At 51.8% G+C, this 22,738-nt stretch overlaps 1 protein-coding gene across 2 annotated transcripts; it reads left to right on the top strand.

The window, feature by feature from the left end:
- The first annotated feature begins 1,026 nt into the window (after positions 1-1,026).
- On the top strand, positions 1,027-6,313 carry Sohlh1 (spermatogenesis and oogenesis specific basic helix-loop-helix 1). 2 transcript variants are annotated; one of them, XM_057755592.1, is made up of 9 exons: positions 1,027-1,141; positions 1,871-1,945; positions 2,231-2,365; positions 2,771-2,918; positions 3,632-3,756; positions 3,983-4,080; positions 4,652-4,859; positions 5,368-5,444; positions 5,978-6,313. In XM_057755592.1, exons 2-9 carry the CDS (start codon positions 1,881-1,883, stop codon positions 6,181-6,183), a joined length of 1,062 nt encoding a protein of 353 aa, XP_057611575.1. In that variant the 5' UTR covers positions 1,027-1,141; positions 1,871-1,880; the 3' UTR covers positions 6,184-6,313. The 2 variants fall into 2 exon arrangements, with proteins under 2 accessions (XP_057611575.1, XP_057611574.1); XM_057755591.1 differs by lacking the exon at positions 1,027-1,141 and having other exon boundaries at positions 1,786-1,945.
- The last annotated feature ends 16,425 nt before the right edge of the window (positions 6,314-22,738 follow it).

Below are 22,738 nucleotides of genomic sequence, written 5' to 3'. Positions count from 1 at the left end.
GGTGGGGCGGGTGTGGTACCATGCTCAGATGCTATAGTTTAGTGATGCAGGACAACACTCTGATAGGCAGGGTATTCAGGAGACACCCTGAAACCTTGAATATGGGCCTTCTGGGTCCCAGGAGCCTTTGCTGCCAGTGTTTTAAATAGCCCTCATCAAACCCACCATGAGGAGGGGAGCAGGGGAGACAAAACACAATACCTAGAAGATGGGTAGGGGTTATGCTGACTTCCATTCATGCTTTTGTCCAGACCTGGGGGCCCAGGTCAGTATACTTGAGGGTTCCCAGGATGCTGGCCGCTGACCTTACACCCTTCAAGTCTCTCTAAAAGGTCTGTCTTAGTCAGGGTTCTATTGCTGTGAAGAGACACCATGGCCAAGGAGAAAGAGAAAGCATTTAGCTGGAGCATGCCTACCATTTCAGAGATCTAGTCCATGGCCCTGGGCCTCCAGTGCAAAGATGAGGCCCCTGGCTCCTGATCCACACCTCCCCCCAGAATTGGGAACTTTCTTTTTAGCCCAGTGCTTTGCCTCTCCACCAAGGTGACCCGAGCTCATGAGCCCATGTCAACAGCACCGCTGGCTCCTTCACCATCCTGCAACCCTGGCTGGGCCAACCAAGCATGAAGAGAGGGACAAGACTGTTGTTCCTCCCTATTGCTCCAAGTATCTCCTTTCTCCAGATGACCCCCAGTCCCATCACCCAGGACTCCATCCAGGACTCCAATGGGAAGCAGAGGTAAGAGGTTCCACTATGTGGCACGGTCCTTTCCTCTGTGGTGTTACCTACCCATTTTTTGCAGGCCACAGGGAAAGGTTCAGCGAACTGCATCAACCATCCCCAGGAGAACTCCGGCTAGAATGCCCGCATCCCTAACACCCACCTGTCAGTACCACATATCCCTTCAGGTCTCTCCCCACTTTCCCACTCCACCCCACCACGCCCATCCTCCAGTTACCCAATATTTGCTGAGGGACTCTTGCTGGCTAGGATGGCGCTTTTGAGGACGACTCCACATGGGGGGGTCTCCAAACCTTGGTACTGGCTGAGACCAAGAAGAATGGTGGCTCACATGTCTGGCTGAGGGATCAAGACCTGGGGCTCATGTGACTTAAATGACAGCATCTCTGACATTTGCTGGTAAGTAGAGCCAGTCACTTTAGGTAGGGGGTGGTAGACCAGGTGAGTCAGGAGAGGGCAGGTACTGCTTGGCTCTGGAGATCCTGTAGTGTTGGGGATAATTGAGCACTTGAGAAGAACACCTTCTAGAAGAACAGTCTGGAAGGGCAAGCCTAGACACCCTATAGACTTCCTAAGACTGGGCAGGATCCCATAGGTGTCACCTACACAGTGGATCAGCCTCCCTCTCCCAACTAGATTGTGAGCTTCTTGAGGGTGGGGCTGGACTCCAAACAGTCCTGGACGCAATGCCAAAGAGCTGTAGACACAGAGTCACCTCGAGTGGGAAGGAACCAATGCTTGGCAAATGCGCAAGAGAAGGCCTGGGCACCTGGCAGGCCACGCCCCTAGAAATCCGCTAGAGACCTGATGGGTGGAACCATTTTGCTACTTTCTAGCAAAGTGGCCAGAACCCGGGCTGCAAGCCATCACGTGGACTGCAGTCAGGTCACGTGGCCTGAAGGCCTGCACGTGAGGCATCCAGCCAAACACGAGGAGGGGCGGGGCAAGCCCAGCACGAGGTGGGCAGGCGTGAGGGGTGGGCGTAGCGAGGTGCTTGCGTGAGAGTGGGCCTCCGGGTGCTGGTTGGATGCAGCGCTCCCGGGGGTAGGCAGAGTGTGGGTGAGGACAGGCTGGCGGGCAGAGCTGGGGGCTATCTGTGGCTTCCGGTTTGTTGCTTCTTCCCTCCAGCTTCGTGCCCATGGCGTCCAGAGGCCATGAGTGGACCGCTGAGGCTTATGGAGTCTCAGGCTTAACCGGATGCAGGTAAACTGTGGATTGACGGGCTTTGAGAGCGTCGGGTCCCAGGGCCTTTCTTTGCCCAGGGTCTACTTTTTGTCTTTGCCCTGCCTGGCACAGCCGGGCAGAGCGCCCCATCTTGGCGTGGAGAGGTGGGGGAGGGGTTCCGAGCTGGACAGGTGGTATGCCTGGATGACCCAGGCCTGTCCGCCATTTCCTTCCAGACGTCCACTCCAAATGCCTTGGTTCTCCAGGTGAAGCGCTGATGGCTTTTGTAGGGTTCACAGGTGGTCTTGGCTCTGTTCTCTGTAGTAAGACTCCTCAGCCTGAGACTCGGGACAACTTACAGACTCCCTCACAGGGCTCAGGCCCCCGCGCAGTTCCTGGGACTGCTGCAAATTGTGGCTCCTGCCTTCGGAGAAATGTGGTCAGCGAGAGAGAACGCAGGTGAGAGCAGCCTCAGGATGGACAGTGCGTCAGAGAAAGGGGTGGAGGAGTCTATGGCTTAGCCAGGTTCTACCAATTTGGACCAATCAGAATTAACACCAGATCCCCAAGTATACTCAGCCTTGTAGAAGGAGGGCAGGGGCCCTGGTGGTCCACAGACTAATGTGTTAGGTTCCTCTAGAGGCTAGACTCCTGACTTGGATTCATTCTTACACATACCAGAACAGAGCGGCCTCAGGGCCGTGGGCTCAGTCTAGAGTTACTGTGTGTCACAGCCCCAGAGGCTCAGGCTGCTGGTGGGCTAACTTTGCTGCTCAGGAGGCCTTGGGGGCTGCTCGGTGATGGGTTCCGGAGGCTCTTTTCCCTCCTCGTGAAGGCTAAGCCTTTTTGCTTGTCTGGAAGCAGGAGGCGGATCTCCTTGAGCTGTGAACGCCTGCGGGGTCTGCTGCCTCACTTTGATGGCCGGCGGGAGGACATGGCATCCGTCCTGGAGATGGCTGTGCACTTCCTCCAGCTTGCCCACAGTATGGCTCCTGGCTGGGAGCAGCTCTCTGTGAGTTGTAAGCAGGTGGGCCCTGTCAAGCCTCTGTAGTGGGTCTGCTGTGTAATAGCCTTGTTTAGGGGCAGCATCCTCCCTGCTTCCTTGGCCCCATCCTTCAGCCCAAATTGGCCACATCTACTACACCATCATGATGCATTCAAACCTATCAGTTGGTGTTCTCTGGAGCGGTCATGCGTCCACTGTCTCTCCTGAATACTGTAGATTGATTAGTTGATACATTCAAGCCTACCAGTTGGTGTTCTCTGGAGGGGGCACGCATCCACTGTCTCTCCCCAATACTGTAGATTAGTTGCCCATTTGTGATGCCAGTGTTGGGGGTGTCAGGGTCTCCATGTGCCCAATTATGGCCAAGAACATTTACGCTTAGACTTCCCCTACCCTCTGATCCCAAGACACCTGCCTGATTCTCAGTCCCATGTGTGTTTGTCATGCCTGTGCTCGAGGAGAACTCTGTTCGATGACTTGAGGCCCTGTGGTCAAGTCCCTGGGTGGATACAGGCTGACTCAAGAACAGGGAGGTGTTTGAGGGGTGAAATGTCAGTACCTGCACATCCTTTCCCTGATCTGGACCCACGCCAAACTCAAGGGACTCCCTGGGCGTCCTTGAGTATCTGATGGGGAGGCTGGGCGGAGGGCATCAGCCTGATCACTGCTTTCCCCACCCTGAGCTGCTGCTGTCTGGTGTGTGTGCCTTTAAACTGCAGGTTGCTCAGCCTTCCCAGGAGGTGTGGCACATGTGGCAGGGGGATGTTCTGCAGGTAACCCTGGCGGATCAGATGGAAGACAGCAAGCCGGAGCCCGGGATTGCGAAAGCATCTGGTGTGGCTGGGTCAGTGTCCCCCTGTGTCAGATGCATAGTCGTCCTTGACCCCTCACACACCTTAAACATCACTTCTCATGCTCTCAGGGGCTTTGCCATGGTTCCTTGAGAGCCTGCTGTGACAGTCTTGCCTAGATGTTGTCAGCAGACCCGGGGTGCTGGGGAGAACGGGCTCACTTGACTCTTCTGCTCTGTGGGTCTCTGAGTTCCTTTTTAATGTCTTATACTCTTTCAGGGCTCAGGACCCCCCGTGCTGTGGGATGCTGGGTATGGACCAGAAACCTGACACGGAGAGAATGTCAGGACTGCTGGAGAGGTCCTCCTCCCCTGATGGTAAACCCCAGAGCACATTGTCATTCAGTGCATGGGCCGGGTGACCTCTGACCCTGAAATGGTTGGCACTATTGCTTTGGGGCTACCTTTCCTGTGCCCAGAATCTAGCAACAGCCAGCTGTCTCGCCTCTGCCTGTGCTGAAATTGGGGTGACTCTGAGGCCTGAAGCCTTCCTAGCTATAGCTCCAGGCCATGGGGCATTGTTCCTGATGCCAAGCCCTGGTCAATGGGTACCAGTGAGTCACCAGGTGGGGTGCCTGATGGCAGTTTACACTTGCCCTTTCTGGCTGTTTCGTCTCCCATCAAGTGTATTTTCCTTGTCTAGGTGTCTCAGCTGGCTGGGTAGGACTTCTAAGCAGCCACATGTATGGGATTAGTGGGGATAGGCAGCTGGTCTGAGGGAGGAGCTCAGGGTCACAGGAGCAGTCCTGATTTGAGCCCATGGGGTTGGACACCTGGTTTTGGACACTCCTCTGCTTGGGTCCCTGTTAAATACTTCTGGCTTTCACATGTGCACAGCGTAGGACAGTGGCCTGGACCACGAAAGCTAACCTTTCTTCTTTCCACTCAGAGCCTTCCAGCTTGAGCCCAGAGCCTTCCAGCTTGAGTCCTGGGCTCTCACCCTGGCTTCCTCACTCATGGCAATTAGCCAGCCCCCAGACAAGTGACATCATTTCTGGTGGGCTGCACCCCGTGGGATCCCTGGCCAGGGACACTGAATCTCCAGGCATACTGGCTGAGGAGGCCAACGTGGTCCTGACATCTGTGCCTGATGCCAGGTGTGTACTTGTGTGTGTGTGTCTGTCTGTCTATCTGTCAGTGGCAGTATCACTTGCCTGCCTTCAGTTCAGTGCTAGCCTGTGCCTTTCTCCACTTCTGGACGCTCCCAGTCCCGACTTCTACCCCACATTGAGAGGAGGCCCAGGCAACAGGCCCAAGCCAGATTCACCATGTGGCTTTCTGATATGTGTTTCTAAAACATTTTTGTCTCCTAATTGTCTTTTGTTTGGGCTGATGATGAAATAAATTTGTGTTTGGGGAGCACACACCAGCTGGAGTGTGGGAGGCAGAGGGGAGGGATGGGGATGAAGCTGTGGCTGGAGAAGCCAGCATAGATCGCTGTTCAGCAGAGCCCTATGGCTAGGGCCTGCACCCTGGGACTGTGACTTTTATACTTGGTGCTGGCGGTCTGAGCCTCTGTGGAGCCTTTGTATGATTGGGATTGGTTTCTGCTGAGTTTCTGTTGCCGAGATGCACTTGTCCACTAAGGGATCTTCTCATCTCCAGATACGCCACAGGAGCAGGGTCTGACGTGATGGATGGAACACCCTTTCTGCTGGCCACCAACCCTGATTGGTGGTTGGGTGAGTGGGGCCGTGAGCCTAGGCTACCTTTCCCCACACTGACCCTGGCTCGAGGGCATGTGTCCAACCTGACAGGACCAGGGAGACTGCCCAGGCCCAGCGTGCTCTCTGACCCAGAGTCTCTAGGCTGTCTCCCTCTCCTTGTCTGGTGATGGTAAAGTGTGAGCGTGTGCGGAGTCCTGGATGTTCTCAGTAATGCTCCCAGGGCAGCTCCACGGGGCCACCAGGACGTGTGGTAGATGAAGCATATGTTGTATGTCTTCACTGCCTCTCGGGTCCAGTGTCGAGGGAACACTGCTGTGGTTCTCCCACGAGTAGATCTCCTAAGCCGTGAGAGTAGGGTCAGCAGGGCTGGGCTCATTCTGCCTACAGGAAGGGGAGAGTTAGGTTCACATTCCCTTCTTAGACAGAGGGACAAAGGGCTTGCAGAATGGCCAGGATGGTAGCAGCATGGGAAGCCCCTTACGCTGTGACCAGCCTGCAGCTGGTGTCGGGGCATGTGCCTGCCATACTGATGTAACCTGTTCTTCCAGGGTCGGTGGAGGGCAGAGGAGGCCCAACCCTGAGCATGAGCAGCCCTACGGACAGAGCAGAGGCAAGCTTCGTGGGGGATCCTGAGCCCAGCTCCCAGGAGCTCCAAGCTGGCCCGCTAGAGCTGTGGGGCTTGGATTTTGGCAGCCCTGGCCTGGCCCTGAAGGATGAAGCAGACAGCATCTTCCCTGACTTTTTCCCCTGCTAGTTGGGTTATGTCAGCTTGGGGGCAGGGCCTCTCAGAGCACGTGTTTAGCCTGTGCCCCTGACCCTTGCCTGGGCGTTGTATTTGGGGTCTGGTTTGAGGGGGACTGGCAGAGCTGCTAGTGGAGTTTGTATTAAAGAGGAAAGTGGTTTTCCTGGCAGAAGCACACTTTCTCTGACTTTTGAGTAATTAATCCAATTCACTGGGCATATTGCCCCAACTCCATTCAGAGCACAGGCAGCTGTCTGGATGCGTTCTGAGAGGTTCTCAGCTTGGTGGGATCCCTAAATAACCCAGTTCTGTGCCTTTCTCCCAAAGAGGTGCTAGAGACCAGGTGCTGTTCTCTTCCTTGGGGTCATGGATTTGAGTTGGGTGGGGCCTTTCAAGGGGATCCTGTGTCTTTTCTCCCAGTGCACTGTGTCCTGGGGGAAGGGCTGGTTCCCCTTTTACTGCCAGTCACCTCTGTACTTGCTGTACATGGGCTCCTGGCGACCCTCCGTGTCTGCCCACACATTCCACGCTGGGCTGCTGTGGGCAGACTGAAGATTGGCACTGGTCGTCTGTTTTGGGCAGGCTGCAGGCTTGTCCTGTTCCCTGCATTTGGCGACAGCTCCAGGTCCCTGGGACTTCCTCCCCCATATCAGTCCCTGTTCTGGGGCCAGAGCAGCCCAGCCCAATTCTTCCAAGAACCTTGAATGTGAGATCAGAGCTCCCACAAGGCTGCCCCCACAGTCAGTGGAATGTTCCATTCATTCCCATGAGTCACTGTAGACAAAAGCTCTGGAGCAGGTGGCGTGGGATGAAGCACTTGGGGGCTGTGAGCGCTGAGATCATCACACATCCCAGGAGCTGAGAGGGCCACGTGATGGTCCAGGAGGGTCTGAGCACTTGTACCACTGTGGTCCAGGTGGGCGCTGAGCAGAGCTGTCCATCCCCAGGACCTCACCGTCACCAGCTCCCATGGTTTACAGGGCTGAAGACTTTGGTCAGAAGAGGGAGTGGTTTCCATGTTCCTGGCTGCTAGTGTGTCAGAACCACATCAGATCTCTTGAGCACAGGGATTGGGGCCTCATTTTGCTTGTCGGCTGTTTGAACCTATTGGTCAATTCCGGTTGTCTGAGTTTGCTTGTCTTCTAGAAGACGCCATGGCGGTGCTTGTGTGCATATTATGTACGCTAAGGCCGATAGCAAGTGTGTTTGTGCACCCTTATCTGTATGCATTTTTGTCTGTGTGTGGCATTTGTGTATCTGTGTGCACCTGGATGTTGGTGTTTGTGTGTGTGTGTGTGTTTGTATTTGTTAGAGTATGCATGTATGCTTATGCCCATGTATTGGGCATAATGTGTGCATGTCACAGCCATGGGAGGGTGAGCATCCATACCTGTCCTGCTGTGTGACTGCTCCCCTGTCCTTGGACATGGCCCACCATTCACAAGCACGTGGCCTTAGGCTGAGCCAGGGTCCTGGCCTGCTGCTCTCCCAGCAGATAGACTGGATGTGTTCAACCATCTCTGCAGCCAACCCTCTTTCGGACCTTTTAAACCTTGGGTGCCACTGTGGTCAGTGTGTGGCCTTACCTGAGAGAGGTGGGGAGCCTGGGTTGACTTGTTCAGAGTCATGGCTTAGGTCTGAGGGGAGGGAAGAAATTTCCACAGGACGTGAGGAGTAGACCTCCTTCCTGAACCAGAGACAAGAATGAACCTGAGGCCCAGCCAGGTTCTTATGGGCAAGAGCAGTAATGGGTCACAGACCCTGTCCAGGTAGTTGGGGACCACAGCCCCCAAGGTCCTGGGACTAAGGGCAGACTTTCAGTAGTACTTGATTCCAGGAGAGTTGGGGACTTCAGACTCTACCCCACAGAGGAGCATAGGAAAGGGGCTTCCTGGCTCGGGCCTGGCCATGGTGTCTACTCCTGTAAGGCTCTGTGGACGCAGGTGTGGTTCCTTGTGCAGCCATACCTCACTTTTTTATTTTTTATTTTATTTGGTTTTTCGAGACAGGGTTTCTCTGTATCTTTGGAGCCTGGCCTGGAACTAGCTCTTGTAGACCAGGCTGGTCTCCAATTCACAGAGATCCGCCTTCCTCTGCCTCCCAAGTGCTGGAATTAAAGGCGTGCGCCACCACCGTCTGGCTCACTTTTTTATTTTTAATCATGTTATTGGTATGGCTAGCTGAGATTGCAGGAGGTTCTCATCCAGCTGGATTTAGGAGGCCGTGAGCAGCCACCCCGGATAGTTCTGCTGGCGGTTCTGGACCCCATCCACGTGGGCTGCTCCAACACGGCTCCATTTCCCTCTGCAGAACCCTGCCGCTCCTATGCAGCTCATCCCAGGCCCCAGTGCATGGACCTGGCCATGCTCCCTGAGAATCAGCTCCGCCCATCCCCAATCCCAGACCCTGTGCAATGATCACCCAGCTTGGGAAAAGCGCCCACTGCCTGAAAGCTGGATTCCAGGGTGTCACAGCCCTGTTTTCATTCCTACCAAGATCCTCTCCCAATGCCCTGCAACTGCAGGTCGCCTAAAACTTGGGGCATGCAGTCTGGTGGCATGAAAGGCACACAGCAGTGCTGCCTGCTCTGTGGGCTTTCCTCAGAGCAGGCATCCCAGCGGGGTAGGCAGGGGGCTTGCGCTAGAATCCTACTTCATAGGGGAGCCCCGTATCATCAGCAGGGGCTGCTATGATCGCCCTTCAGGCCCTGCTTGAGACTATTTCTGGAACCCTTCAGACTGCTGGGTTCCTCTGGAACCCCCAGTGCTCGGGCTGTGGTTTGAACAACAGGGCCTATGTGTGTCCTCAGCCTATTTGGGGGACTTATTGCCTAGAGACTCTGTGACAGAGACCTACGGGGAGAGGAGGTGTTGGCATTTCTCTGTCCATGGGGCCTCAGAACCTTTGAAGAGAGCCTGTGTGCTTTGTGTCAGCTGAGGGGAGCTGGGTCATGTGACAGCATTCGGAGTATCAGAGGCCCTTCTGCAGGGTCTTGGCAAGTCATGGGCTTCAAGGATGGCTGTGGGAAGAAGATTTGGGGCAGTTAGAAGTGTGTCTCACCCCACTTCTTACCTCTCCAGTAAGCACACAGTTCTGTGAAACTATACACCCCTGCTTTCACGAGGCCCATATTCTCCTTGTGCATAAGAGCTGAGTTCTTATCTGGAGCTCAGAAAGGGTGAGGTAGGACCCAGGTTTGCCTATGTTCCTTACACGATAGGGAGATCCCCACAGGAACAGACAACTGAACCTTTGGAAGCTCAGGGTGGGTCCCTTGACAGAGGAGTGAATGTGTAGAAATGTGTGGGGTGTGTGGAGGCATGTGTACGTGTCTGTTGTGGGGCACACCATGGATGCATGCATGTGTGTACGTGCCTGTTGTGGGGCACACCATGGATGCATGCATGTGTGTACGTGCCTGTTGTGGGGCACACCATGGATGCATGCATGTGTGTACGTGCCTGTTGTGGGGCACACCATGGATGCATGCATGTGTGTACGTGCCTGTTGTGGGGCACACCATGGATGCATGCATGTGTGTACGTGCCTGTTGTGGGGCACACCATGGATGCATGCATGTGTGTACGTGTCTGTATGTGTGTGTGTGCATTCTGGGCCTTGTTTTCCCTTCGTGTAGGTTCTCTTCTCTTGGCTGCTGCATTGGGATGCAGGCATCTGATAACCACAGATGGAGTAAATGCCACATCCTGGTTCCTGGGCCCCAGTTGTCTCTGCCTTCAGGCCACTCCTCCCCATCCCCTCCTGGTCATCCTCCTGTGTCCATGCCCCAGTGCTCCCACCCACTCTGTTTGCAGATTCTCTCACAGCCTTCAGCCAGCCAGCTGGGCCCCTGGGGCTGCTTGAAAAATAGTCTCTGGGCTTGTGGCATTCACAGCAATTTCAGGGGGCTCAAGTGACACCCTGGCTGAAGTTTGACCTCCAGTAGACAGTGGTCACAGAGGCTCAGGGAATGTCACTCCTGGCTGAAGTTTGACCTCCAGTAGACAGTGGTCACGGAGGCTCAGGGGATAGCACTCCTGGCTGAAGGATGACCTCCAGTAGACAGTGGTCACAGAGGCACAGAGAATGACATTCCTGGCTGCAGTGTGGCTTCCAAGATGGTAGCTCCCTGTATTCTTTCTGGTTTTTACAGATGTGGTAGTCAGGTGATATGGCCGGCCACCAGGAAGTCAGTGGTTGTGCCTCTTTTGAAACTTTTGCCTTTGATGGGATGGGGTCTCCACATCCCTGCCTGTTGCCCTGTATTCTCCTGGCCCTTTTCCTGTTATGTGACCCTGGCTTAGCTCTCTCAGCCAAGGGAGGCAGCTTTAAGTCCAGACAGTGACAGTGATGCCCTGGAGCCCAACTGGCCTGTCTTCTTCGTTCAGGCTCTGGAGGATAATGGCACCGTCTGGGGTGAGGCAGGGGGTGGTGCTTTATCCTGAAGGATGCAACTCTCATAATTCATCTCATCAGCCACTCTCTGGCAAGTGCTGCACCTCAGCAGGCCCCTCCCTCAGCATGACTGCCACCACCCACATGGATGACAGCAGCTAGTACCCTGGCACCTACCAAAAGAGGTTTATGCACCTCCAACTCCCAAGAACAAAATATAACAGCTGCTGGGGTGGGCAGTCTGTCTAGCCCAGAACTAACTAGTCAGCACCTTGTAGCGGGAACAGAAAATGTCATTGCTAGCCCTGTCCTGAGAGCCCCAGAGTGCGTGGACCTTTGTGCTCGGCCACCTACGCAGGGTTTGCCTCATGTCACCTGTCCCCATGCATTGTGGGGATCACAGAGCAGGAGACAGGGTATTGGGATTCAGGGACTTTCAAGATGGCAAATTTGGCTCTGCCACTGTTAGGGAGTGCCTGACCATAGCAGGTGGCTGCTAGGGGTACCTGCTTCTGAGACAGTGGTCAGCCAGGGATACCTGCTCCTGAGGCAGTGGTCAGCCAGGGGTACCCGTTCCTGAGGCAGTGGTCATCCAGGGGTACCTGCTCCTGAGTCAGGTGGCCATCCAGGGGTACCTGTTCTTGGGGAAGGTGATCAGCCAGAGGTACCCACCCCTGAGGTAGGTGGTCAGCCAGGGGTTCCCACTGCTGAGGCAAGTGACTGCTAGGGGTACCTGCCCCTGAGGCCGTGGTCAGCCAGGGGTTCCCACTGCTGAGGCAGGTGACTGTTAGGGGTACCTGCCCCTGAGGCCGTGGTCAGCCAGCGGTACCTGCCCCTGAGGCAGGTGGTCAACGGTGGTCCAGTCCTGATCCTCACAAGCTCCTTCCTACTCAAAACAGGTGATTGTTCCAGTAGCCTACAGTCCCCCCTCAAAGCTCTGGTCTCCAAGCAAGCTCCAACCTGGGCTCTTCAGAACATGACCTCAGCTAGCGCCAGCCTGCAGCACTGTGCTCAGAAGGAGTGTCAGTCCCATGCTACCTGCGAGGCTGTGTCTCAGACTGACTGGGGCCTGCAGATGGCTCTTGTGAATAACTCCAGAAGTATTCTCCCTCTCCCCACCCTTGTGTGTGTGTGTGTGTGTGCGCACTAGTGACTGACTGTAGACACATTTCCTAGACAGCTGCTCAACTGGGAGAGCAGTGTGTGAGCTGCAGCTGAGCGCCTGGTGGTGGCAGCCACGCTCACCGACACTGCAGTAGCTACACACCAGACAGACCCCAGACCTGCCTAGGTTCTCAGCATCACTCGGTGCTTGCTGAAGTCGTCTGCTGCTAAGTGCAGCCCAGCGGTTTCTGCCCCCCTCCAGGTCTCACCCCTCCTCCCCAGTGGGACCCCAGTAGATGCCACCTCGCTGCTCCTTACAATTTTACATAATTTGCATTCCTAAACACTTTTGTTCTGTTTTTGGAATTTATATAAACATCATGTAGGGCACATTCTCCTGATACTTGGTTTCTAGGGCATTTTCTTGTTTTTCAGACTCCCCCTCCCTTTCTCTTTTCTTTTGCCTGAATGCCTGCTTTTTCTTTTTTTTTATTATAGGGTGGCCTCAGGCTCATTCTGTAGCCGAGGATGACTTTTGCTGGCCTTTTGTATCCCCTTCTCCAGTGCTGAGTTACAGGCACTCTGCACCACATTCAGTCCATGCAATATTGGGGTTCAAACCCAGGGTCTTGAGAACGCTAATCAAGCAGTTTGTCAACTGAGCCATCTCCCCGACTAACCCACACTTTTTGTTTTGTTTTGTTTTGGTTTTTGAGACAGGGTTTCTCTGTGTTCTGGTTGTCCTGGAACTTGCTCTGTAGACCAGGCTAGCTTCAAATTCACAGAGATCCGCCTGCCTCTGCCTCTGGAGTGCTGAGATTAAAGGTGTGTTTCACCATGGCCTGGTCCAACCCACACTTTTAACTTTTACTTTTTCTGAATTTGTGTTCTGTGATTGGTGTAGTAATGTCTTCAGGCTTCATTCGTGTTAAAGCATGTGTCAGAATTTTGTTGTTTTTTAGATTTATTTATTTTATTTTATGTGTATGAGTGTTTTGCATGCATGTCTGTGCACAACATGCATGCAGTGACCACAGAGGCCAGAAGGGGGCGCACCTAGGACTGGAGTTAGGGATGTTTGGTTTGTGAGTGGCCATGTGGGTGAGTCTGGATAGTAACCCTTATCAGACACGATTCGAAAATAATCTTTTCCAAGATCTGAGTAGATTGGGAGCGTGGGGACCATGGGAGAGAGTAGGAGAGGAGAGGAAGGGAGGGGAGCAGAGAAAAATATACAGCTCAATTAAAAACAATTAAAAAAAGAAAATAGTCTTTCCTCTTCTGTGGGTTGTCTTTTTAATTAATTAATGTGTGTTTTGTGTGTGTGTGTGTGTGTGTGTGTGTGATACCATATGTGTGGAGGTCAGAAGAACTCACAGAATTTGGTTCTCTCCTTTCATCCATGGGTCCCAGGGATGGAATTCAAGTTGTTAGGCTTGGCAGCAAGCTCCCTTACCCAGTGAGTCATCATGTGGTCCCAGGCTGTGGCTTCTTTGCTCTGCCTTCAGTATCTTTGAGGCCCCAAGCTTTCAGTTGTGTGACATCCGATATCTTTCCTATTGCCTGTGCTTCTGCTGTCTCTTTGAAACCTCTTACAGACTCAGCACTTCAAACTCTCCCTCCCTTGTTGTCTAAGCTTTGATAGCTTTAGCTTTTGTGTTTAGGCCTGACTCATTTTGAGTTTGGAGGGTGTGGTGGGAAAAATGGTCTCCTTCATTCCTATGTAGTGTTTTTTGGGTTCCCCCCACCCCGTGTTTGTAGATTTACCCACTGATTTAGCACCTTTGTTGGTTTATTCTGGGCTCCCTGCTCTGCCCCTAAGATCCAGGCATCTGTTCATCAATGTGGTCCAGCACCACATTGCTTTGATCACTGTAGCTTTGTAATATGTTCTTTTTGTTTACATGGCTTTGATTTTGGTTTTAAGACAGGGGGCTCTAAACCAGGATGGCTTAGAACCCAGAGATATGCCTGACTCTGCTCCCTGAGTGCTGGAATTAAAGACATACACCACCACACCCAGCTTGCAGTATACTTTGAAGTGAGGGTGTTTTCTTTTTTAAAATTTTTATTTTTTAAGGATTTTTATGATCAGGGTCCCTTGGGATTTCATGGGAATATTGAGATGAGCAGCCTGTACAGAGAGCCACATTGGCAGCTCCCCTGTTATCAACACCCCACTGGGATGGCCCATTTCTTAGTCTCTGAGCCTACATTGGCATGTCATTGTCACCCACAGCTGCTGCCTGTCTTGCACTCCCTGTAGGTTTCCACAGATATGTAACAATGACATGCCTGCCATTCTTGTTTCAGGGGGGCAGTGTTACTGCTGCCAAGGTCACCTGTGTCCTTTGTCCTTCCCTCTCCCCAACCCACAGGAGCCACATCTTTTCCTTGTCACCACAGTTAGGGGCATGGGAGATTTGGCAGCCAGAGAAGCAGTTGCTCAAGACATGAACTGAGAGAGTTTGACATCTTGTCTTAAAGGCTGGAGGAGTGATGCACCTACCACGCGATGGACGCCTAGGCCAGGGGACCTGGCAGAGGAGGGCGGCCCTGCCTGCATCTGAGTTTCCCCAGGTGACTGACCAGGATGCCTCCCCCTGCCTCCCAGAGCTGTGCAAAACCACATTCCCATTGTTTTCAGAAGCCAGTTTGTGGTCATAATGCCAAGGTGTTTACAAAGAGAGAAACATTAGGCTTGGAGTGACCATGAATTGCTCTGGTCCTCTCTAGGGACCTTTGATTTCTTCTTCCGCCCCACACTCATTTAAAGCCACACATGATGGAAACATCCCTGACTTCTCTCAGGCCTGCCCACCGTGATGACCCCTGTCTGAGAGCTTGTCTCCATGGCTGCCTCACTTTTTACCACTCTGTGTTGTGGCCAACTGGCAGCGACCCCAAAGATACCCACATCTTAGACCCTGGTGCCCGTGAAATCGTTCATGGTAGAGGCGTGGGAGGACATGACGCTGTAGGATCTTGAGGTGAGGAGGGCGGTGAAGCTGTGCACCTCTGTTCCTGGACGTCTCTAGCAGGCCCCTTAGGTGGAGAAAATGGCTAGCCTTCTCCATGGCCTGTCCAGCAGCACCCCTCGACCCTGAGACTTTCCAGGGTCGCCACAATTTCAGGTCAGGTCCAGCATGCTGCAGGCTCCCCAGTACTACCAGCAAGTGGTTTCCAACTGATTCTCTTCAGGAACTCACGGCTGGTGCTCCAGTCCCTGTACTGGTTCGCTAGGCTGGGCTTCTCAAAGCTACCAGATCAGCCATCTCTGCTCTCTGAAGGCCAAGAACACCATTGCAGTCACTGAGATACTCAAACTGGCAGCCTTGGCCCGTACCTGCTAGCGGTGCTGGGAACAGAGGCGGGGGCTCCTCTGAACCTCCCACTTTCCCTGTGGAGCATTATTGGGGTCTTGGGTGGGTGGTGGGCTGCATGGGCTAGAAAAGGTCCTCAGAAGACCATGGTGTCAGCATCAGAAAAGGGAGAGGGGCCGGGGTTATTGCAGACAGGCAGTAGACAGAAGGCTCAGTGAGACCTGCGTGTGCTTGGGGCTGGGTCAGACATCTATCCATCCTGAACCTTGAGTCAACTGTCTTGTTAATGCCATCCGCCAGGTCCTCTTAATGGAGGCACGGGAACCCTTTCCACCCAGTTAACTACTTTGAGGCTAGCTCTAACTGGGGGAACTTCTCTGAGCCTGTCTTTGTATGTGATCCCACGCCTGCTGGAGTGGTCTGCCTATTGTACTGACACTTTCCCACTTTACCACTTCTGAGTTCCTGTGCATCTGGATAGCCCCTCCTGACTTCTGTCTTTCATCCATTGCAAAGAGGAGAGTCACATAGAGATGCTCCCAGCTGGATCTGTCCCCATGTCCCTGCTATTTTAAAATGTTCTTGGAATTTGGAATTTGAGTTTAGCTGATTACTGGTTATTCAGATCTCTTCTGGCCTGGCTTTGGTCTTGGCCTGACTTTGATCTTGACCCATTGGGGAAAAAGTTCCTAGAACTCAAAGTCAAGATAGATCCCACCAGTGCTGAATTCATAGCTTGTTATGGCCTTACCTCCTGGTTGTAGCTCCTCAGCCCCGTGGGTCTGGCTATAGTAACTGCACAGGGAATGGGTGTGGCTGAGAGATGGTGGGGCATGGGTTGGGCTTCCCAGCTTCTTACTAACCTCGAGCACATTGCTCCTTACACTGGACTCATGCTACAGGGAAGCCGGTTACCAGTCTTTGCACTCACGGTCTCGGTAAAACTCAAGTATCTACCAGGCCTGGGGAGGCTAAGTGAGCTGCTGGAGGCCAATGCCACCTTGTGGCAACTCCCAGAGCTGCAGGTGTCTAAAGGGACCCTAGCCTTTTGGCAGGCCCTGCTCCACATCTCCACCTATACCCGTTTGGCTCTTGATGCTGCCCAGACTGCAACCAGGGGCATCCAAGGTGCTGGCAGACTGGTGGTTCCTGGATTTCAGGCTGGGCTCTTCACTGGCTAAAACTCTGGTTAGCCACCCTTGGCCCCTTGGGTGGCAGTGTAAGTACGCGGGAGAGGAAGGAAGGTCTGGGTTCCAGGCTCTTCTGATGCCATGGTGCAGGCCACCAAACGTTGTGACTGATCCTTAAGGAGGTGCAGCTTTTTCTTTTCTTTCTTTCTTTTTTTTTTAAAGATTTATTTATTTATTATGTATACAACATTCCTTCCATGTATGCTTGCATGCCAGAAGAGGGCACCAGATCTCATTATAGATGGCTCTGAGCCACCATGTGGTTGCTGGGAATTGAACTCAGGACCTCTGGAAGAGTAGTCAGTGCTCTTAACCCCTGCGCCATCTCTCCAGCTCCCGAGGTGCAGCTTTTTCTAAGAACGCATCAAATGCTGCACTCTGTGTCTGCTGGCTGCATTTGGAGTTCCTCCTACACCCTTTGCGAAGAATGTATTCTAGGCTTACGCCCCATGGCTTGGTCTGGGGTGCCTGAAGTCTGCCTCTAGTCTGCCAGAGCTGGGGTGTTTATGACGACGTAACATGTCCAACCAGAGATCATGCTACTACCTAAGAGACTCATCCTCTCTTGCTGGACAGAAAATAGATGTGTCCAGAGGCTGTCACAGCCCCTGGCCAAGAAAGCTCCACCCCAGGGGTCCTGCCGGCCGAGATACTGAGATGTCCTGCATCCTTACTTTCATGATCATGTTGCTGGGATGGTGGGCCTGCCCTTCCAGTCCTGGTCCTGGCTCTGCATCCTTCTGACTCTGGGAGCCCTGCTAAAAGCCTCTGCCTTCTCACCTCTAACAGCTGTATCTCCAGTTCCTCAGAGGGCTTTCCTCTGCCCAGAGGCCACAGAACACTGCCAGGCCCACCAGCAGCAGAAGGGGCAGCATTATCGGTGTTTCTGGTTCTGTGGACAGTTGGGGTTTACTGGCCCAGGGCTGCCTGTGATGGTTTTTCTTGATTGTCCACCTGACTCCATCTGGAATTAACTAAAAACCTATGAGGAATTTTTTTTCCTAATTAAATCATTAGAAGGAGAAGACCCACTTTTTTCACTCTTTCTGCTTCTCTGTGTAGCCCTGGCTGTCCCAGAACTTGCTATGTAGATCAGGCTGGCCTCAAATTCACAGAGACTTGCCTGTCTTGGCCTCCTGCATGCTGGGATTAAAGGCATGAACCACCGTCACCTGGTGGGAAGACCCACTCTTATATCTTTTGAAGTGAGAAGATCCACTTTTAATCTGGGCCCCACCTTCTGCAGGCAGCCTATATAAAGGACACGGAAGAAGGAAGTTTCTGCTCTCTTTGCTTGCTCTTGCTCTCACTAGCAAGTCCATTCTTTCAAAAACTGGAGCCTACTTCTTTGGGATTTCAGCACATGCTGAAGACCAGCTGAGATATCCAGCCTCGTGAACTGAGTGACTACTGGATTCCTGGACCCTCCATTGCTAGGCAGCCATTACTGAACTAGCTGGACCATAGCCTGCAAGCCATTCTAGTAAATTCCATATATATGCGTTCCTCTAGAGAACCCTGACTAACACAGATTTTGATATTATGAATGGTTCTATAGCAACAGAAGTATAAGAATGTACTTTTAAAGTGTCTGGAATAGGCTTCCAATTTGACACCTGCAGTTACGGAAGCCTCTCCTAGAAGCTGGGAGAGTATTGAGAGCCCATGGTGTGGACTATTTCACAAACCTAAGGAGATAAATGCATTTACTTTTCCTGACTTACCAACTGCGAGGGCAATGGATAGTTTTCTTTTTATTAATTAAATGTTTTCATTTTCTTTACAGTTTCCCCTTCCTCCTCTCCTTCTGTTCCCTCACCTCCTCTGTTTCTGTTCAGAAAGGAACAGGCCTCCCATGGGTATCAAGTTGAGGTATGAGTAAGCTCCTCCCTTTGTATTGAGGCTGAGCAAGGCAGCCCAGTATGAGGAATTAGGTTCCCCAAAGACAGCCTAAGCATTAGTGACAGCCCCTGATCCTCTGCTAGTGCTACAAATAGTCCAAGCTACATAACTGTCACAGGTATGTATGCAGAGGGCCTAGGTCGGTCCCATGCAGGCTCCCTACCTCTTGGTCCAGAGTCTGTGAGCTCCTATGAGCCCAGGTGAGTTGTTAGTTGTTTCTGTGGGTTCCCTTGTGATGACCTTGACCCCCCTGGCTCACTCGTACAATCCTCCTTCTGTCCTCAACAGGATTCCTGGAGCTCGAAGGGGCAATGGATCTGAGGACTCTGTGTACAAAACTTCTGACAGTTTGTGGGAAATAAGGAAAATGATGCTGCTGGTTGGTTGCTCCGAGCATCTCTGGATAAGTTGACAACAAAAAGAATGAGCTTCATGATCAAATCAACCAACTTTAGCCTCTCAGAAGATGGTGGAGGACAACGGTGAACTCATTGATAAAACTGAGCAGCTCTAGATGCACATATACAGTCTAGAGGTTTCTGAGTGTGCCCTGGAAGAGAATCTTCTCTCCAGCAGCCACAGAGCTCAAGTTGTGGGAAATCAAATTGATGTCCTCATTATAAGGCTGACTGAATTACAGCGAAAATTTAAGTCCCAGGCCCAGAGGGTGTCAGTGGTTAAAGTAAGGGCATCAGTTGGTAAAGAATGAGATCCTGTCACTTGGCCTGGAGATGTGTGGGAGGGCCCTCCTAAAGCTGAGAACTTTGAACCCTCGGATTCTCGAGGGTTTATCTCACCTGAGGAAATAGTCTCTCCACCTTCCGTAGATGTACTCACACCCCCACCCTCACCTTTTCTGCCTTTGACTGAGGGAATTAATCCTTCCTCATCTGCCCAGAGACTTATAACCAGGTTTAAGGCAAAGCAGGCTCCTGGAGGAAATACAGTCCATGAGGAGGTGCGCTGTACCACTGAAGAGCTCAAAGTGTTTGCTAATTCTGTCAAGTAGAAGTCTGAGGAATGTGTGTGAGATGGATTTTAAGAGTGTGGGACACTGGTGATGTTGTGAGGCTCCACGGGAAGACCATGCGAAAATGAGCCAATAGAAAGTCTTTATTCCAGCTAGCTGGTGACTGCATCTGGGTACTTAGGACCCGAAAACAGTAGTGAGTCTTCCTCGGGATCCATATTTAAGCAAGAAAAGTCATATACTGCCTGGAAAGTCCCCAAGGTTCCCTTCCCACAGCTGCAAGCTAAGCAAAGAGTACAAAAGTAAAAAAAAAAAATATGAGATTAGCAAAAATAATTAGGTCAGGATGACAGTTGCAAAGAGCCCACGTCCTTGAGATGTTTTTTTTTTTTTTTTTTTTTTTTTTTTTTCCCGGAATTGTTTTTCTTAGTCTCCCTTACAGTTACCGGCACTTTACTCAGCAAGACAAAGTTCATCCGAGATGCCAAAATGGAGTCACCATAGACAGCTTGCAGCCCGTGTCATAGAGGAAGGAACATAAACTGGATCAGGCTGAGTTTGTTGATATAGGCCCTCTGAGTAAAGATTCTAAGTTTAATATGGAGGGTCGCACAGTTTAAAAAAAAAAAAACAAAAACAGGTGCCAAAGTTTTGTTTTGATAAATACTGAAGCAGTTATCAAAAGATGGTCTCCTTGAAAGGATTTGGAGATGCCTGATATCCCTTTGGTTTAGTAGCGATGAAGGGGTTTTAGGATCTGAGAAACATGGGTACTCTGTATAAAGCCTCATCCTCCACAATGGGAAGGCGCAAAAGACACGCCCTTCACAAACCCTGTAAGACACAGAACAGTGAACATTGAAGACCTTTGCCATCTTCCTTTGCCGTCCCTCAACCTAAGAGTCGGAGAAGCTGCTGCTCAGTTGGATGAGTTAACTGCAGTGGGTTTAACTGGATCCTGAGTGGCACCGCTGCATCACCGGAGGCAGGTGGTTATCATAATGCACAGAATAAACAAAGCAAAGATGTCCATAATAGCCTGACCCATAATGGCCAACACGGGCAAAGCGATTTTTATGGTGGCCTGGTTGATATGGACTGTTGGTACTGGCGAATCAATCAGGGTATTTCCAGGCATGAAAAAGATAAGAGGCCTGCAGGGTTTTTATTTGATGTGTCTAAACAGGAAAATTCTCAAACAAATGAAAGGAAGACCACATCGGATCATGGCAGAAGGTAGAACTTGGCCTGTGAAACCAGTTTCAAGCCTTGAGCCAGTTTGCACGCCCAGAATCCCTTGAGTTCTCCTGAGCAAGGCCCTTGATAAAACACCTACAAGTTTTACTGTTAGCTTTTCTCCAGTCCTTCCCCAGAGGGGCCTTTGGCCCTTTACAAGGGTGACTGTACAATGAAGGAAAGGAAACAAGCAGAATTTTCTGGATCTACTGGATGCTGCTTCTGAATTCACGCTGATTCCAGGAGCCTCCAAGAAACACTGTAGCCCTCCAGCTAAAGTAGGGCCTTATAGAGGCCAGGTGATTAATAGGATTTTGGCTGAAGTCTGACCCACAGTAGGTCCATTGGGTCCCCAAACTCATCCTGTGGTTATTTTCCCAGTCCCAGAATGTGTAATAGAGATAGATCTACTTAGAGTTGGCCGAATTCTCACAATGGTTCCCTGAACTGTGGAGTGAGAGCTATTGTGGCTAGAAAGTTTAAATGGAAGCCTTTAGAGTTGCTTCTGCCAAGGAAAATATCAAGGATGTATTAACTCCCCAGTCCTGTGTCATAACTTAGGAAGGATTTTGATCATCTGGTCTCTTCCACAAAGTATGTGCTACTCAGCTACTTCCTGCTGTTCTTCAGGACAGCCACTATTCTGATCCCCAATTGTAATGGTCAATATTGTCAATTTGACAGGATCTAAATCCTTCTGAGAAAGAACCCCTGAGCATGCTTGTGGGGGAGTTTCTGGACCAAGTTCCTTGAGATGGAAGACTCACCCTATGTATCCATGGCACCGTTCCGTGGGCTGGGTCCGTGACCGAGTTTTAAGGGCAAGGATGATGAACACCATTGTTTACCTCTCTCTGCTTCCTGAGTGTGGGTGCAGTGTGACAGTGGCCTTGTGTCCCCACTGTCTCTCCGTCCCCACCACAAGGAATCATGCCCTTGTGAGCCCAAACAAACTCTTCCTTCGGCTGATTTTGCAGCAGGTACAAAAAAACCACCAATGCGTCAATGCCATCTCTCTTCCTCAGCAGGCTCTGATCATGTGGGTGGTCCCTGCACATCTGTCTCTGCTGTGGTTCAGCATGCTGTACCAAGGGATCCAGAAGCTGGGTGGCCTGGGAGTGTCAGAAACTTCCATCCTCCCAACAGAGTCATCCTGCCTGCTGGCAAGCCCTTCAGAAGGCTGCTGAGCTCTGCCTGTCCCGCACTCCCACCCCACAGCTGGACTGCTCCAGGACGGACTGCCCCCCAAGCTATAACCTGAAGTAGCCTGCTGGGCTCCTATCCCAGAAATCGCTAAGGTTGAGGACTCAGCAGTGTGGCTACCGGGCCATCCTACGCCCACCACAGCACACTGGCAGAGCGAACACCGGCCAGGTCTGCCCATATCTTCCAGGGCAGCCACTCCTCACTCAGACAGGGTTGGTGAGAGGCCGGGAGCTGCTTCTCTAGGGTCCTTCACCTCTGCTGTTCAACAGTAGGGTAACATTTCCCAGAATGTGCCAGGGAGTGTGGTCCTTGACCCAGGGTACTTGGGTACCTGGGAGGAACCTGGGTTGCCAGCAAAGAGACAAAAATGAGGTTGATGATAGGGCCTGGGACAGCCAGGGGGAAGCCAAGCCAAGGGACACCACAGATGAGGGGATGTCAGTTGAGTCCCAGGGTAAATATATCTTCATCTTAACGTTTTATTTGGAGAGGGTTGGGATTCTCATGACGTCATAAGAAGAAATTCAGGGTGGTCCCCAGTATTGCCCAGATACCCCCATGGTAACCATTGTCAACAATAAGATAATAAGATCAAGTCCCATAAGACACAGGTTGGTCAGTCCTGCCCTGAAAGGTTTTTCCTGTTTCCTGTGACTGAGGGGGAGTGTGTGCAATGAGTAAGAATGTGTGAATATGTGTGCACGTACATACATGCGTACATATGTGAGTATGTTTGCTGGTGTGAGCGTGTGTGTTCATGTGCACATGTGAGTGAACATGTGTGTAAGTATTTATGAGCATTCTGTCTATGTGTATATGTGTGGCTATGTGTGCATGTGTGAGTGGGCATGTGTCTGCATGAGTATGTATGCATCTGTGCATGTGGAAGGGTGTGTATCTGAGTGTATTATGTGAGCACATGAGCATGTATATGTGTGTATGTGCATGATCCTGGATATATGCATGCATTGTGTACATGTGCATATGAGTGAAGAAGCATATGTATGAGCACACAAACATGTGCATGTTTGTGTATGCCCATGTTTGTGAGTGTGTATGCATGCGAGAGTGTGTGTGCATGTGTGAGTGTGGTGCTGGGCATTTTATCAGTTACATGGGGCTGTGTACCCACCACCTCTGTTCTTCAGTGACAGTACTGCTCAGCACAGCTGGGATCATCTTGCTGCCCATTTAGAGCTATATTTGTTTCTCTTTCCTGACTCTGTGTCTTCTTATCTGTC

Source organism: Chionomys nivalis, chromosome 22 (genome assembly GCF_950005125.1).
Source record: "Chionomys nivalis chromosome 22, mChiNiv1.1, whole genome shotgun sequence".
Taxonomy (NCBI): domain Eukaryota; kingdom Metazoa; phylum Chordata; class Mammalia; order Rodentia; family Cricetidae; genus Chionomys; species Chionomys nivalis.
Note: the sequence above shows the minus strand (reverse complement) of the source record. Positions and strands in the feature narration are given on the sequence as shown.

Excerpts from the sequence above, each read along its gene's own strand:
- Sohlh1 (XM_057755592.1), top strand. The coding sequence starts at position 1,881 with ATGGCGTCCAGAGGCCATGAGTGGACCGCTGAGGCTTATGGAGTCTCA. Across the intron at positions 4,081-4,651 it reads GAGGTCCTCCTCCCCTGATG|AGCCTTCCAGCTTGAGCCCA; the intron begins GTAAACCCCAGA and ends CTTTCCACTCAG. Across the intron at positions 4,860-5,367 it reads ACATCTGTGCCTGATGCCAG|ATACGCCACAGGAGCAGGGT; the intron begins GTGTGTACTTGT and ends TCTCATCTCCAG.